Here is an 18,638-nt window from a genome sequence, read left to right as displayed (position 1 = left end):
TTTTAGTTCCTTGTAGCACTAATAAAGACTACAATCCACTATGAAGAGAAACATTATCTTGCATAGTCCTTTAAATAAGCAGGAGTTCTGTGATTCCTTTGAGTTCTTCGTAATAACGTATAGTTTTCATATTCTCTCTCTCTTATCCGACAATCACTCCCTTCACCACCACTACCATCCACATTATTACGAATCAAAGCATCATCATCCATTAACATATAACTACTACAACCGTTCTCCCCACTACTGCTCTGCACCTTTGCAGAATGTTCTTCCTCTCCCATCTGTACAGAATTTGCCTCTCCATACTTAGCTACTCTCCTCAAATTCCACCTTTCACCCTTCTCCAAAACCACAAAAAACAATGCACTTCTCTCACTTTGAAAGGACCGCAGAACTTTTTCCACATGCCTGCTTTGACCTTAATTTTCAGCCAATCACTTTTAGGAATCCCGTTAGAACTACTTACATTAGACCACGCCTTGTTGCTTTAGTTATACTTTCCTTCCTTTCCATCAAGTAGACAATTATCCAACATAGTTCTCATCTGCGCCGGAAACACTCTTGTCCCTGCCCTTCTACCTCTCATCAAGTCAAAAGGAACCTCACCTGTCACACTGTTCCTTGTGGTGCGATATGCCCAAACCGTGTCCATTACCATTGATTCAACACTGTTGCCGCAACCCAAAGCCATTTAGATAGCCCCCTTCACCAGGCGATTAGCCCTTTTTACAATTCCATTGGCACAGGGATTGTACAGGCTTGTGCAAGAGTGCTTGATTCCTGCCCTCAACAAGTAATCTTTAATTTCTGTTGAAACCAACTGGCTACCATTATCCGTGATAATCTTGCAGGGATATCCCTCTTCCCTAAAAATTGTTTCCAAAACTTTGATGGTAGACCTTGTGGTAATCTCCTTCATAAATTTTACCACCAACCACTTGGAATGAACATCCACCAATACCATGGCAAATCTCAACGGACCACCCACTTGTGCTAACACACTATGCCACACCATACCAGGATTCTCAATGACACCACCAAAGGATTGACTAGCAACCTTCAACCTTTTCTCGCTATCCTTACACACACTGCACTTCTCCACCCACACTTCAATGTCACTATCCATGCCTGGCCACCAAACTTTTTCTCTCAACCTTTTTTTAGTTAATGTCTGACCCAAATCTCCCACATGTGTCAACTTGAACAAGTCAAAACGCAAGGACGACGGAGGAATAAACTTATCACCTCTCGTTAATACCTCACTTTCACAAAAAGTTAGCATATCCAAAACCTTCAAATATGGCAGCGTAGATGTGCTTACACAACTCTCCCTTTTTGCACCACACTTCACTAAACCAACCACCTCACACAAAACAACATCATCCTTCAAACTCATCAACCACTTATCCTTAGAAATGGCCCCACGCATGCTCTCAAAAACATCCTCAACACTTGCAACAACAATATCTCCATCACTCTCCAAATCAGTTTCACTCCAATCTTGAACTGGCAACCAAGACAAACAATCAGCTTGTACGTTACGCCAACCAGAAATGTGTTCCACCACTTACATGTATTCCTGCAACCTTTAGGCCAATCTGACTAACCTAGCTGAACCTTTTCCCGCACCGCCAGGTGCTAACACCTTAACTAAAGGTTTATGATCTGTGTGTAGCACTATTGTTGTTCCCCAAAAATAAAGGTGCGAAAGTACTCCAATGCCCAAGCAGCTGCCAAGGCCTCTCTTTCGATGACCGAATAATTCCTTTCACTGGAAGACAAAGTTCTGGAAGCAAACTCTACTGTCTTTTCACCACCAGCATAATGCTGGTATAGTACCGCACCTACACCCACAGCACTCGCATCCACCATGACAATAGACCTATGATTCATATCAAACTGTACCAAGACACCAGCATTGTACAATTCTTCTTTGATAGAATTGAAACATCTATCATGTTCAACACCCCAAAGGAAACTTGTGTTTTTCTTAAGTAATTTCCCCAAACCATCAGTTTTGTCCACAAAATTCTGAATGAATTTCGAATAGTACTCTATAAGGCCCATAAATTACCTCAACTGATCTTTGTTATTTGGTGGAAGAGCATCTCTGATAGATCTTAATAAATCTTTCTTTGGTTTCACACCCTCCTTCGAGGGAGTATGTCCCAAATATTCAACCTCCTCCACCAAAAACGTACACTTCTCTTTCTTGAGAGTTAGACCTGCAGATTTAAGTTTATCAAACACAGACTTCAATGCAACATTATAACTACGTATCGTTTCTCCAAAATCAAGAATGTCATCTTGAAAGAATGTACAAATTTCCACTCTTTTAAACACAACTGACATCATCTTCTGGAATACACTGGCAGTCGAGGACAAGCCAAAAAGCATCCTGTTTAATTGGAAGGTCCCCTCCGATGTTATAAAAGCTGTAAGTTTTTTAGAATCCTGATTTGTACTCTTGAGATCAAGTTTACTAAAAAACACCCCCCCTTCAACAATAACATTTCAGTGATATTTGGTAGAGGAAAGGTGTCCACTACGATGATGTGGTTGACACTGCGTAAGTCCACACAAAATCTCAGACTTCCATCTGTTTTCTTTGTAATAACCACTGGAGAAATCCACTCCAAGCTTTCCACGGGTTCAATAATGCCTTTGGCAATCATATCATTAATGAGTTTCTTTACTTCCCTTCTAACTGTTATGGGAATTTTCCGTAATGCATGTTGTACTGGTACTGCATTCTCTTTTAACACAATTTTGTGCGCATAACCTTTCAATGTTCCAATATTTTCCGAAACATCTTCACTCGCTCCTTCGATAATGTCATCAATAGACATATCCTCCACCACCATAACTTGAGACGGGGTTCTCGGGTTGATCACAATGTGAAGGTCATATTGGTGTTGCCACCCCAAAATGGGTGCCCCAGACTCGGCTACATACACTTTGCCTTCCACTGATCTGTCTTGAAATGTTATGCTCGCCAGCATATAACCAATAATGTCAATTTGCTCTCCTTGGTAACCACCTGGATTTATGTCTTTCGGCAGTAAGGAAACGCCTGGCCATTCACGATCCACCATGCTTTTAGGTATGATGGTATACAAAGATCCTGAATCCTCCATAAGTTGGACCATTTTACCCTCAATAAAGAAGTTCGCTTTTGGTCGAGTACATCTCCCCACAACAGCATTAGTATCCAGATTTAAATGATCTTGCACCATTGCAGCTTTGCTTGAAAACGCTCTACAAACTTTAGCAAAATGGCCTTTCTTCCACACTTCCTGCACTCCTTACCCCAAGCATAACAACCCTTGAAGTCAGCATTGTGTGCAGTGCTACCACACCTGAAACACATCTTAGAGTTGAACTTGTGATTGCGCACTAATTTGTCACGACTACTGGGATGTTTTCCTCAAGTGATTTTTTTTCTCTTTTTTGATAACGGAGACATCGCTGTTAATCACATCTTTCTTTGCCATTTCTTTCATGTAGATTGCTCGACTACCTTAGCAACTTCAGTTGCATCTCTAAGAGAAGGATTCTTCATTGCCCACAAACGTTCTTGTATTTTCTTGCTTTTGCACTGGATTATAAGTTGTCTCTTATCATCTCATCAGGCATGCTTCCAAATTGACATTTAGTGGACAACTGTCTCAACCGTGAAACAAAGTCATCAATGGACTCATCCGTATTCTGGGGTTGTGTATGAAATTTATACCTACACACAACACTGGTTTCCCTTGAAAACCTTTTTTTAAGTCTGAGTTTAGCTTCAAGGAACACATCTTCAATGTGTGTCCCATCCTCATTGAGAAATTCCTGTAAGTACTTAAATACATGTTGGCACTCTTCACCTAATACACTCATTAGAATGGATTTCTTTCTCGTAGGCCTAAATTCTTGTCCATCTAATGCTTCCAAATAGTTTTTGAACATATCAATCCATTCTTCCCATTCAATGTCCGGTGAGCCCCCTTCTTGTAAAAACATTGGTGGCGCAATGATAGCTGAATTATTCATCCTTAAATCAGTATGTTGATTAAATTTGCAAGAAGAAAAAAAACAAAAAACACAATATACCTTAAATACAGATGTAACTCCTCATACAGATGTGTTCTTTCCACAGTAAATGCTTTCACAGTCCTCTTTGTATGCTGCTGTGAAATGAATGACGTAGTCCTTCTTTAATTTCACTGGTCAGAGGAGTATAGTCCCTTTTCTGTTGCAATGCTCCTTAAATTCTAGCCCCTCCCCGGATTCTTTGGTCACACCATGCTCCGGAGGGAAGAATTTCCACTTGACTGGGTGAGTGTTATTTTGGAAATCCAAGTACTCGCAGAAAACCTCTCCACAGCGCGCGTGTTTTTATAAGCGCGTGATAGAGCGTGCGTCGCCCTGGCATTGTTGTGTAACCATGACAACGTCCATGGAGAGAGCACTTGAGAAACCCTGTACTGAAACTCCCAAAACACCTCTAACGAAGTCTCCATAAAAAAAAAACATTCAGGCAGCAGGTGAACGGAATGTGTTGAGTCACGACCACAGACCATAACCCAATGCAGCAAGACGCCGATTGACAGCTGACTCCAACACGCGTAGATCAACGGCACGAGCCGTATGCCTAGGCTGGAGACTCCGCCAAATTTATTCTATGACTACAGAGCGATTCACATGGCATAAGTTTGTGTAAGAAAACCGGTTTATTCCATGAGGTACAGCGTCGTACGGCTTTCCCTTCACCAGCCAGTCGAGCAACTGCCTCGACAGGGAACACCGCGCACACCAACACTCTACATTCCACATTCCCCATTACAACAAAAGTAATAAATGCACTTCTCCCTCCATTGATGGTGAAACGTACAGTGCTACACAAAGGACTTCTTCAACTTTGAATGCTGAATATCCTCAAAAAGTCTCTTGATTTGGACCTATGTGCCTCAAATTACCCCATGCATGTGATAATAAGATTAAACAAAATGGCCACACACAAGCACTTCAAGGAGCGATAACACTGAAACGTGCAGTACCCAATAGGACACTTGTGAAGAGCAGGCAGATGTTTGTATGCAACATGCGGAATGCCGCAGACTTGAAACAAGCTCCTATCCTCCTCTGACACACTACTAAAGAGTTTATTTCTAGAATGATTGTGTGGTGTGCCGTATTCAAGGTGGTCTAGAGAAGCAGTAAAATCGGCACCACACATTTCCCCATCCATCAGCAGTCTAAACTCTTCCATCAGAGCCAGTAATGGGATTTCCATCTTTTCAAGGCGCTTGAACCCACATTGTTTCTAAGTGTTAGAGTACAATAGAACAAGCCCTCTTCTCTACCCACATGCTCTGAAGCTGTGCTAGTCTGATGTCTTGGTGAGGGATGGGAGGTTAACCTCTGGTCTGTAAGAACTAGAGTCTTGGGTCCGTTTTTGGTTTACTATGTAATGATCTGACCCATGCTTCTTTCAGCCTTTGAGCATCTTACTCTCACTACTTTCCAAGGTACCAATCCTGTCAGGAACGATACCCAAAGTTTTATTTAGTACTTGCTTTAACAAGGCATGGTTTGTTTTATTTTATTTCGATAAAACACTATATAACACGCTTTGGCTGCATCAGTGCAGTACTTCACAGTAGTTATAGAAGTCAGGAAATGAGGACAGTGGAACATGGGAAGGGAACTGATTGACCTTGCTCCTCCGCAGTGGTTCATGTGCACACACAAGATCTCAACCACACACTGTTCCTCCTGCTCCCTGCCTTCATGTGTTCCCTTTAGTGCTCTTTTTTCTCTTCTTGTGTGTTTCCCTTATTTCCCCTTACTTTCTCTCCCCCCTCCCCTTCCCATGTCCAAATTTCTTAGTAACCCTTTATCTCCCAAATCTCTCTACCAGCTCCTGGCTTTCCAGAGGTCCGTTCTTTCTCTCACTCCCCATCATATCCTGTATTTAAAGGCTGCCTTTCCAGACCATGCTTCCTTTGTGGATTTTTTTTTTTAATTTTGAATAAAACTTTGCAATTAATTGAAATGGTAAAATATCTGGAACTGAATAGGCAACTCATAAAAAACATATATAGCTTTTAACTTAACTAACCAATCAATTCATCCCTTCTCACTAATAAACCTTTGGAACGATATTAGTGGAACCTCTACCTTCTTTTCTGGCCCTGAATCATCTTCTAAATGTGTGGATCACTTTAGAACACCAAGACATTTATATCTACAAGTAGTTCCTCTAATTAAGACTTTGTGACGATTTAGAACTTAAGACTTGTTTGCCATCAATAGAATAGTGTAAGCAGAATTGATGCAGATATGACTGTAATGCATGTTGATTGTCACACTACATTTCTGTGGTTGTGGGAGCCACACACCCCCTTCTGGCTTCTCAAAGACAGATCAGATCTTTTTACATGAAAGTGACTCAACAATAAGCTTCAGAACTCCTAATTATCGAATTTGTCTTTTCTCAGTTTAACATATCAGCAAGTATATTGGTTATTTAACAAGTACATTACTTAAACGTTGTGTATGTACATTGCAGAAATGGGGAAAGATCTGTTGTGAAGACCTGCAGGAATATTTCCGAACACTTTTGTGACCTTTCCCAAAATGTGAAGGACCCACGTGATCACTACTGGGGTAGAGTTAAAGCCATAGTTGGAGCCGAAGAATCACCATACGCAGAGTCAGAAGCACTTTATTTGCTCGAAAATGGTAAGTTGCTAAGGTTACGACTGTTAAAATTCAGTGTTGTGCCTTATAATATTCAAGTGAATAGTCTGATTTCTCTTGTATGTAACTTATTTGGAAACTCATCTTGTTCTAAATGCCTATCCCTAGTGTCCAAAACAGAAAATTCACTTGCAGCTCTAGGAGCACAAAATGGTTTAGTGTGAAATAGTTTAAACTCTTAAGTACTTGCTCCCTTAATTGCTCTTATGTGTACACCTCCACTACTTTCCATTCTTTTTCCTTTTCTAAAGTCTGGAAAAATGTGCTTGAAATATGTTGATTCCACATCATGATCCTTTATTTCTGAAGGATACTTCTGAGTGCAGGTTGCACTTCTTGTGATTCCTCACCTTGTGAATATGCTCAGGTGTCAGAGTGGATCCGTAAAGTTCAATGCAGTCCGTGGTGTCGTGCGACTCCATGTCAACGCCATACTGCTCCAGAAGTGACACTGGAAGTCGCTTATAAGCATTACCAAGTGGGCTGACCTCAGTTAATTTCTTTCCACTGTTATAGATGTGGTTCTGGAACTCAAATCCTCTTTATTTCTTCACTTGAGAAGAGACTTTTCCTTTCAAATTTATTCCAGTGAGCAGGGAATGTCACCCCTTAAAACTGCAGGGATTAACCTTTGCAGGGAAGGTTTGCAAACAGATGTCTGTGACACAACACCACAAGGTGTGCCTTTGGTGCTTGAGCTTGTTGCACGACTCCAAAGCCTATGAAAGCCATCCAGTATTGCGAGATAAAGCTCTGTGGTGAAGCACTGGAAGGCTCCCCGGCAAAACCCACTTCAAGTCAAAGTTAAGACCACAGGCCATTCCTCTGTCCTTCTCCGGAAATTGTTTTCAAGGCAGATCTTCCTCATGGTCGAAGTCTTCAGCTGTATCAAGAAAAGATACTTAAATTACCAAGCCAGAGTCGGCTGCTTACCACCATTTTTCGGAGAAGACATGAGTGCTTCACTGTGCCTCCTCGTCTTGCCCCCATTCCACTGAGGAGTAGATTCCATTTCTGGTCTCGATGTTCCCAAAGTTCTTGAGCCCTATTGGCAACGTTACAGCAAGTTGAAGCCTTTTATGAAGTTAAGCTGCGCGTCTTTGGCATTAGTCGGTTCTCTCTGGAACCCGTTCCGACCCCAGTTATCTGCAGGGTCCTCTAATCGGGTTACCACAAGTGGGCTTGCCTTGTGCACTGTTTGGACCCCTTCAACCCTCCTCGGGTTCTACAATACAATGTGGATTAGCACTGAAACCCACTCCTGACTCTTGCTAATGGACGCCGGAGTAGGACCTGCATGCTATCATGCTGTCCAATTTAGGGCCGGCTTCCGCTCAACCTTGACCAAGCCACATCCAGATCTTGACGTGCCACATCCTATACTGAACCCATCGGACTCAGACACAGCTTCACTACTGTATAGCTGCGCACCAGTGCTTAATATGTAAATAAAAAGGTGCCGGTGCCCAAAGCCCTCCGCTTAAACACACTGTCATATGTGTATTTACATATCACAGGTAACTCATGTGTGTTATGGGTAATCTGTGAGTTTACTTTTGAAGGTGCTTTTGCATCTTTCTTTATTTAGCAACTGCTGTATGTTGTGTAAGATTTTAGTTTGTTCGGTTGGCACTTGCGGTCCTATCTTCATTTGAATAGGATGCTTGTGTCTGCTGTGGATCTTAATAAAGAAGATTAATATCATATTTGGAAGCTTCCTAGATTTTACTCTTAGTTTCGTCTATTACCTGCACCATACCACATTTTATGGTACCAGGAGTGGGGTGTTGAAAAGGAGAAGAGGAAGATAATTTAAAAGAAAATTCTACGTTGATACACCGGCTGACAGGAAGACCCACCGGCCGACAGGAACGTATGTTCGATACCCTCTGTACAAACTGCCGGAAGTCGTAACCGTCAAATAACTTTCCTCAGGTACTTTATTGGCGAGAAGTTGTTGGCTGCGTTTATAAACATTGAAAAATAGGAGCATGAAGGGAATATTGCTCGCGCTTAATTGTGCGTGCGAGAAGTTGTTGGCTGCATTTATAAACACTGAAAAAATGAGCATGTGAAAGAAATATTGCTTGCGCTTAATCGTATGCGTGAGGGAAACGCTCTAACCCTTTGCTGTTGTGCTCCTTGCTGTAATGTGGGGCCCTAGGCCCTCATGCTAGTAAAGGAAGGGACGCAGACACGGTAGTAGGGTGGTATTGAACTGGCCTCAGGCACGTGCGCCCGGCCCCTTTTATTGGCAGGGTCACCTGACTGGTGACGCCTGTGTTGGTTGGGTGTAGGTTACACAAGTAAGACCAGCCCTCAGCAGAGTGGCTGGCAGAAAGACTAGAATGAGTCCAGCTGGACTCTACATCCCTCCCAAACTTTATTGAGGAACCAAACAAAAGTCCAACCTGTAAAAGAAACAATAACAAAGCACCACAATCAGTCTCTCGGCCTCGAAAAGGCAGACTGCAGAATTGCAGTGGACATGGTGCAGCTGGGAGCACCCGGACACCTCCGCACGAGTCCATAATTTAACCAAGTACAGCTGGGCACGAACACAGTGTGGATGAAGTCCAGATACTTCAGTCGCTTGTCCACGACCTCACAGTTCGCTGGAGATTGTCGATCCGGTCCTGCCTGGGCTCATGTGGTCAAAGTCTATTTACAGTTTCTGATGCGAGTGCATCTGGAGCAGTGGGGAGTCCACTGTAGACAGTTCTGGACGGCATTCTGACTCTGGAGATTGTCTACCTCCTAAGACTGCAGATGACGTGACGGCCTGGGGCGCCTGGAAGTCCAGCGGCAGAGCAGCAGCAGTCTTCCCTCTCATGCCAGACCTCCATCAAGCAGGAGTCTCCTCGAGGCCCTTTCGCGGGCTTCCACAGGCCTGTGTGGACTGTGCTTGCCTATCTCAGGCCCAGCAAAGACGTCTCAGAGGAACAGCCTACAGGACCACATCCTAGTCTCGCATGGAGCCACAAGGGTTGTTGATGCAGGGTCCGCTTGCTCGAGCCATCCGGATTCAGGTGCTCTGGCCATAGTGCAAAGTCTTCAGGTGACCAGTCTCTCGATATGAGACCTCCGTGCTTCCGGATGCCTGACGTGGAGCTGTCTCAGATGCATTCTCTCTCAGCGATATTCCGCTCTCACAGGAATTTGTTGGAGGCCCTTGTCCCTGGATTGCGACGGGACTGCGTGGGCTGTGCGGGCCAACATCGGCCACGCCAAAGGAGTCTCTCTGAACTCCCAACAGGGCCACGTCCTAGTCTTGTGCAACCCCAAGGGTGGATGGTCCAAATGATCTGGTCTGCTCTCACCGGCAGGCGTCTGGTTCACGGAGCTCATGGCAAGTGTTCAGATGATAAGTTTCTACGTTGCCAGACGTGCCTTGTCAGCGTCGGTTCTTGTTGCTGACTGTCTCCACTCAGGTGGTGCTGTGCTCCTCCTTCGATGATTGGACGATGCACCTCATCATGATGATGATGTTTTTTCATCCTTATGCAGATCAAACAGGTGGCGGCGGCTTCGTCAGCGGAAGGACCACTTGATGGACATAGTGGCCACGGCGGGTCTTGTGTGGCCTGTGCAGTCGGCGTCAGGGATGCCATCACAGCCAAGCAGCCGGTGACAGGTGACAGGTCGGTCGTACTGGGAAGCGTGGGGGACCACCCGCATCGCTGTCTTCAGTGACGTCTGCTCACCCCGATGACTGTCTTGTACTGATGGGTACCTCCTCATCTGCTCGCACGAGTCCTCAGTTGTGTCACTCTACTTCCTTCCACTTTCACACCTGCGATGGATTTGATCTGTGGTGTGACCGGTCTGTCACACTCCTCTCCTCATTTCTTGTTGGCATCGTGCCACTCTCTCTTCTCCTTGCTGTGGCATCGTGCCACAGGTCACATGTTGCGGCACATGGACCTTGCGTTGCACCTCTGCTGGTACATCGTCCTCTTCGTCCTCGATGTGGCGTTGTGCCACAGGTCGCATGCTGCGTAACATGGACCTATCACTGCACCTCCTCTGGTGCATCTTGCTCGATCACAGCCTCTCACAGGCTGAGTCCTGCGGGTAGGACATGATCTGCTCTTCAGGCAGACCTCTCCCGGTCTGGTCCGTTCCCGGATCCTCTTGGTGGACCTCTCTCTGGCAGGAGGGTCCCCGCTCTCTTCCTCCTTCTCTTCACTCGAGGGCGCCGCTCTTGCGCCTCGAGGCTGCGCTGTTGTGGCGCTCACTCCTGCCATCTGCTCTGGCAGGGTCGGTCAGTTCAGATGACCTGCTCACTGATGGGCCAACAGTGGCCATCTTCCATCGCTGCGCGGCCAGCTGACATGGCCTCTTTTCCCGTGCGTTACGTCACGCTCTCGGGTACTCTCTCCATCTTCACAGACTTTTACCTATGTCGTCACATTCTCTGGCGCAGCTCTCTGTGCACGCTGCGCACGTGTCAGTCTCTTTTTTTTTTCTGGGCGTCCTGTGGCAACGCCTAGCATGTCCCTTTCTTGTCCTGCGGTGATGTCCATCACTGCTGGGGCATGTGCCGTTCTCTCGTCGGTGGTGGCGGACGGCGGCCAGAGGCTGCCCAGACCATGCGCGCTCTCTTCGTACCTCACGTGGCACTTGCGTCCGTTTCTCACCGTTGCAGCTTGGCTGGGACAGCTGCAGTCTTCTCCTTCCCTTTTTGCAGCGTCGCTTCCTTCTTTCTCGCCGTTTCCGTCTTCTGCGCCGTTTCTGTCCACGGGCGCACTCTTGGTTTGGAGCAGTCACTTTCTGAAGGTGCTGCTGTAAACTTTCCTTCATCCAAGCTTCTCTTCCCTTTAAAACAGAAATAGGGTGCAATACCATTTTTGTCCACTGGATGCCAGTAGTGCACTTCTTTTCTAGGTTGAAGACACTCTTTCTTCCTCTTGAGCCTCGTTTGTTGGGAGACAGACACCGGAGAGGAGCCAGGCTGGAGGGGGCTCTGGAGGGGGGCTGCAGAAGCTGCAGGTAAGTGTATTTTCCTTTCTTTTTCACTTTTCTGTCTTCTTTTTTTTTCAAAAGATTTTTTTTTCTTTTAGCCTCGTTGAAAGAGGCAGTCAGACACTACGAAGCTTTCAGTGGGGGTTTTGGGGGCTCCGGGCACTGTTCTTTGTGGGTGCGTGTAAGCAGCTAATTTCTTTATTCATTTGTTCGAGGTGGGGGCGCGGCCCTGGGCACTTGGTGCTTCGGTGCGTGTCTGCACCATGTTATTTCGACTTAGTTTCGGTGCGTGTCTGCACCTCTTTGCTCGGTCCCGACGAGGGTTGGTGGAGGCGGGTCTGGGCATTTTTATGTCTTTTGTGGTGCACACTAGCACCATCACCGATCCCTTGTTGCGGCCGCAGTAGCCGTCCTTTCTGTTGCGGGCCGTTTTGACAGCATTTTTGGGGTGGGGTGGCCCTGGGCAAATCTTCTTCGGTGCGTGAGTGCACCATTATTAAAATGAAAAGGGGCGACCGGCCCCGGCCACCCTTTGCCAACTTCTCCTCACGGCGCACGACAGCGCCACTTTAAATGGAAAAAAAAGGGGGAAACGGTCCCTGGTCTTTTCTGCACTCTCGGTGCCCGATCGCACCATGTTCTTCACGCGCGGCCGCCGCAGCACGGATACGCTGCGGACCGCGTTTATTTTCTTGGGGGCGGCCGGTCTCAGTCATGGTTCAGCGCCCTCTTCTTTTTCTTCACGGTGCGCGACAGCACCGTAAGCGCATTTAAACGTGGCCCCAGCAGCCTTCCCACACGCTGCGGGCTGCGCTGCATCTACTCTTGGGGGGGGCTCCGGGCATTTTCCACAGGGGCATGGGGGAAAGCAGCACTGCGCGCCTCGCAGCGCTTTGTTTACTTTCAGCGCCCGCAGCCGTTCTTACAGTGCTGCGGACGCTCCGATTGGCAGCACTCACCCCCTTCTTTCACACCGATGGGGCTGGGGCTGCGACGGCTTCACTTTTCCTCTTTCCTCCACCCATTGCTCCGTCGTAGGTTCATGTCTGCAACCACGTGGGGTTGCAGATCCCACTCGTCGCCATTGTAATGTGGGGCCCTAGGCCCTCATGCTAGTAAAGGAAGGGACGCAGACACGGTAGTAGGGTGGTATTGAACTGGCCTCAGGCACGTGCGCCCGGCCCCTTTTATTGGCAGGGTCACCTGACTGGTGACGCCTGTGTTGGGTGGGTGTAGGTTACACAAGTAAGACCAGCCCTCAGCAGAGTGGCTGGCAGAAAGACTAGAATGAGTCCAGCTGGACTCTACACTTGCGCTCAAAGGAGAGCAGCCTCGAGACCTGCATACACATCCTGAGACGCGCATGCTCTTTCCGCGTTCGGAAACCAGTCGCGTATGTCTTCATCACGTCATTCCGTCCAGGTACCCTCTCGGAAGCAATTGTGCGTTGGTCCTACACAGCGTCATTCTGCAATAGCTGGAATCTGTTGTGCCAGTTACAAGACGTGCCCAGAGGGCTTATGTCAGGCGAGAGGATCGCGGTTGCTAGGATCCTTGGCAACCATTGTTTACGCACATTAGTAACTATTGTTTTGTTACTCGGACACTGCGCTTCACTTCCGGAACTTCGTGCTAGGACATTTATATGTACTCGCAACAAGGAATTTTATGTTGCATCAGCGATTTCTTGGAGTTAAAAGAAGAAATATACAAAGAAGAAAAAAAAGAATAAATTCTTGTTTTGCACAACTCTATTTGTCTTCACCTCATATATTCTTTATTCCAATATTCTGTATTGACTGCTAGATTTGTTGTTTTTGGAAACTCTTGTTGTGCATGATTCTATTTGCCTTTACCTCATATAGGAGTATTCTTTATTCCTGTATTGTGTATGGACTGCTCGATTTTTTTTATTTTTTTTGATATGGCAACAAGTAACAATGTTAACAGCCTCCCCCGTTTTTACCTAAATCTGGGAAACCAGAAATAAGATGGTCTGAGTGGGTGAGAATTTTTGACAACTTATCTAGTTGCTATTGATGCAAATGATTATTCTCCAGCTAGGAAATTGGCACTCTTATTTAACCATTTAGGAGTCACAGGTGATGAAGCAGAAAATGAAGGTTTTGATTTATTAACGCATAAACGTAGTGCTGAAATAATCATGTGTGATATTAACCGAACTAATAAAGATTGTACGGGGACAAAATGTGTCCTCAGAGTAGTTTGCCATCATTTATACGCGTGCTTTATATAACGTGGTGAATTAGAATTGCACTAATCCGACATAATCATAAACGTGTGCTACGATTTGCTTGTTTGAAATGTTTTAGCTTAGCATTACTTTAGCGGAGGCTTTGGCCTAGTTGCCTGGTCTCACGGTTTAGATGTTTGTATTTTTCCACTGTGCTATTAAACGTGTATTTCTGCTTGAAGCTGTATTTTTCCACAGAAACTGTTCACATGCTTATCTTAAAGTTAGTGCCAGCCGGCATATTTTCTCTTTAATTCAAGGTCGACTTGCAGGTGCGGACAATGGAGGCTCTGAGAGTAAGCTAATCGAGAGACAATGTTGCAAATTACGTACCCATCTCCAAGGATAATGTATGCTTAAGTAAAAGCTTGAGAACTGTCATTTTTGATTGGTCAATTTGAAGCTAACCTATGAACCCACCAATGGAGACCCTACTGGACTTGAACTGTTGTCTATAAAACCCAAGTGCACGAGAGGAAAGCTCTCTATCTTCGGACATCCCGCCATTTTGACTTCGTAGCTACTATGGCCCACTTTGCTGCGACGCCATTTTGAAAGACTTTGATGCTTTCTCTAATCGAGAGAAATAGACTTTAAAGATTCTTGCCCTAGAGACTTTAACTTTGATTTGCCCTTTGCATGAAGTAGTAGTCTTAACTTGCTGCCGTGAGGCAATTGCCCCGTTCACCCCTGCCCCTTTGTCCCGTCCCATGCTGATCGAGAAACGGTACCTGTGAGACGAAGACTTCATTGATTGCTGATCGGAATTGGTAATTATGAAAGGAAATTGAAAAATTGCATTGTGTTTCTTTTAGGTAACCAACTGCTGATTTTGATAAGGACCCTAGCTAGGAGTTTTCCAAATTGATGTTGCCAAATTGTTTTGCATGAAGCATGCCACATGCTGATGCTAATTTGAGGTTAGACGAGGATTCCATATGTCGCACGATGCAATTTGAGATCTTGTTATGCTGACTAAATGTACGCAATTAGTTCATTACAGATTATCGTATTAGTGCTTTGCATTGCCATTATCGAATGCCTTGTGATTCAAATGCTTCATAGATTACACTTGTTTCGACGTTATGGACAGCTATTAATGTTCATATATGTCTATCATTTGGTGTTGAGACACATCTATATTGTGCTAGCTTTGTTAATATAGGGAAATAAATTCACTAATTTTGCAATAAACTGGTGTGGTTATTCCTGGCTGAAAGGTCAGGGTTCGCCGAAATGTATTCTGGATTAATTGTTAAGTGTTATGTTGTTCAAGGTGTTGCTTATGTTCGTTATTGATTATCGATAAAAGGTGATCGATCGATTAAGAGTACAGAGAGTTCCCACTTAGTCAAAAGATTCATCGACCTAAAGAGCGTCCGAACGCAGGTAAATCGTTACCACGTTCCGCTCTATCAGTAGATGGTAGCAGAGGACGGTTACGTCTTTTGGGACCCTGTACCATTAGAGTACATGGTGTTGGATTAACGGTTACGCATTTGAGGCCTCATTCGGAAAGTTGAATTAGATTTTCTTGGATGAAAATAATTGACAAGATGATGATGGGCTAGGTCCACCGCGACTTTCCCGGGATCTCGGAGCTTGCGAATGGAGAGAAAGGAGATGTGGAAAAAGCGTTGGCGGTACTAGTGATGGGATGAGTGAAGTTAGGGTTTTGCGCTTGCACAGCTTATTGCCGCGGGGTGTGTGAAAAGGTTGCGAGGATTTTCATTTAAGGATAGCGGAGGTGCGACTCCGAGTGTAGAAGTAGAGAAGTCGTCGAACTTCATAGAGACATCGGAGGTGCGGCTCCGAGTGTGAGAATAGGGAAGTCGTCGAACTTCATGTGCGTCTGGCGCTTTGTGCATAAAAAGGTCCACGTGGTTGTTGTTGTTGAGACGGGCCCTGCGAGGTCAAGAGACTCCGGAGTATGTTGATCCATGTTGTGGTCTGGGCGGTTTAGTAGGTTGATCGGGCGTGGTCAACGAGTGGGTACGTGTGTTAGGGAGTGAAAGAAACTTCGACTTCGGACTTTGACAAGATTCTAAGTGCACTAGAACAGATCATTGACAAGTTGAGAGTAGGTCTGCGGGTCAGATTTGCTTGCGAATGTGGGGATTGAGAAAGACGGAATAGCGACCGAGGCTGGTGAAAGAGATCGAATAGTGGCCGAGGTTAGTGAAAAGTCCCTAAGGTCCTGAAGCAGTTGTGTTACCCTTCCTGTAGTAAACCGACAGATCTGTTTTACTTTTTGGTAGCTCGCGATACATGCAAAAAGTTGTTACGGGAGGAACTGAGTGAAGGAGGACTAGCCGCGAGTGTGACGTCACTAAGAGCCGCGCTGGGATAGGTTGGTTGCAGAGAAGGGTCGCGCACGGATTGGATGCAGTCCGTGGGACTCGATTGGAAGGGGAAAGGCAGGTGAAGAGTATTCCGGGAATTAAAGTCACCTATTGATTACAAATTTTGTGGAATAACAGTGACCTATTGATTATAAACTTTGTGAATTAAAAGACGAGAAAATGAAATTCCTTAAAGCATTCAGGAGCGCGATGAAGGGAGAGTCATACATTAAAGCGAGCGTAGGAGAGGAAACGCCGCCCGAGGGTACACCAGCTTACATTGTAATGGAGGAAAAAGGGGTAGCTCCGTGCCTTTGGCTAAAGCAATGGCACAAGTGGACAGAGAAACATGGGAGCGTAGCATTCCCGATACATGGGACATTCAATATAAGGGTCCTAGAGAATTTGAGATTCACGATGTATGACATGAAGGTGCCTCCAAGGCCAGCACAGTTTGAGGCTCTAGCAATCTGGGAACTCATGGCTAGACAGCAACGGAAAAACAAATTTGAAACAAGGATGAGGAAGGTAGAAAAGACACTAGCGGATGCTAGGTGGGATAATGCGCAGAAGGTGTGGAGGTCAGATGTATTGCAGGGAATAAAATTGTTCCCCGCAATTACTAAGGATGAAGAGGAGACAGGTAAGAAAGCTACCTGTAAGACAGACAGGAAATGTTCCAAGGATAGAGAGAACGAGGAAAAGTTGAGAAGAGAAGAAGAGTTAGAGGATGAGGAGTTGATAATGCAATTGCTGAACGACCGTCCACCACCTTATGCGGAAAATGGACAAGGTCCAAGTACCAGTTCTGCCCCTCCGGCATCGGTACAGAACAGTGAAAAGCAGAATCCAGGAGCACCATCGGGATCTAAGGATCCGAGTTTACTGCTCACCCCACAGGTACCGCAGATTAGGAGAATGTATCCGGATGTGCCCGTGTTGAAACCAGCAGAAAATTATCAGCCGCAGATGCCAGGGTACTACAGCAGTGATAACAGTGGAGGAATGATTCTAGATCCGACCGTAAGGGGCGTACAGAATGGTTACAACCCAACAATGGCACAAGCTGAATCAACTCAGTTTATGATGCCTCAAAAGCAGATGCAGGGAGGAAATGTTCATGCTCAAATGACGGGGAGTCAGATGGGCATGCCGGCAATGATGGCCCATAATATGGGGATGAACATGCCTCAGAATATGGGAAATGGACAAAATCCAGATGCGATATCACTGCCCATTACCGTAGGTCCAGTGGTACCTCTGTATAGTCAGCCTAACTTAGGCATGGGCAGTCAGGGACCAATGCTGCAGAATGGGACAGAAAGAAGGTGCATAGAAAACACTCCAGGGATAACTCCGATAGCGACTCAGCCAACTGGGTCTGGGTCCCTGATGGAATTTAGTCCCATATGTGCTCAGTCAACACTGGTGAGGTCGAGCCCCCCACTGATAATACCTCTCACATCGAACACTGAAAAGTTGCCGCAACCATCGATGGCAGTCGATGTGAATGCTACACTGATGGGGGTAAATGCGCAACAGCTGACATAGTGGTTCAACAGTTTAAATTCCACACAAAGTTCAGACAGTGGGAAAGGAGACGATTACTTGAGCAGGATGAGGCTGAACATGGAAGCACAAGAATTGGTGGAAGGGAATATGGGTGTGAACAGGTTAGAATTCTACACGGAAGAGGAATTGAGGTATCTATGTCCAAAGATCACGAAAGAGGTAAACAAGGTACATAAAAGTTTGCAGGAAGTAGCAGACAGGAACGGGATTGACATAGGCAAGACGAAACACTTGAGCAGGAGCTATAGGTTGGATTTTGGGACCACAGATTTTGAACACATGAGATCAGCAGGCATGAAGGCACACCTTAGAGAATTGTTGCAGAGTGCCCAAGTGTGGAGGTGCTTAGACAAGTGGGAAAGCAGATGGGTAAAGAGGAAGGATAAGAGGAGGGACAGTGCCACAGAGCACAATGAGAAAAGACCGCAGAGCAGCGAGACCGTAACCATGTTACCCATGAGGGAGACAGCAGGGGGAAAATTAGTACATGTACCATGGCACAGGAGCGATATTCAGTCTTTTACGAATGATTTTCCCAAACTGAGGGAGAAGCCGATCGAATGGTATCAACAGACTGATAGGTTTGTGAAGCTTGCCAAATGTCTCTGGGAAGACCTGAACACTTTATTCGAGATTGTGGTTCCGGCAGATTTGTGGGAGGATTGCAAAAGAGCTGTAGGTTGGCCGACAAGTGAACCAGAGAGAGACAGAGAGACGGGTGCACCATCACCTATGGTGATGTGTCTGTACTATAA

General features: G+C 45.7%; 1 protein-coding gene across 1 annotated transcript in view; it reads left to right on the top strand.

The window, feature by feature from the left end:
* IFNGR1 (interferon gamma receptor 1) overlaps positions 1-18,638 on the top strand; it is a 257,484-nt gene that overhangs the window by 100,094 nt on the left and 138,752 nt on the right. Inside the window, exon 3 of the mRNA XM_069234280.1 lies at positions 6,560-6,732. Coding sequence (XP_069090381.1) covers positions 6,560-6,732 — 173 coding nt within the window. The remainder of the gene's footprint in view (positions 1-6,559; positions 6,733-18,638) is intronic.

Source organism: Pleurodeles waltl, chromosome 5 (genome assembly GCF_031143425.1).
Source record: "Pleurodeles waltl isolate 20211129_DDA chromosome 5, aPleWal1.hap1.20221129, whole genome shotgun sequence".
Lineage (NCBI taxonomy): Eukaryota > Metazoa > Chordata > Amphibia > Caudata > Salamandridae > Pleurodeles > Pleurodeles waltl.
This window is presented reverse-complemented; position numbering and strand designations above follow the sequence as displayed.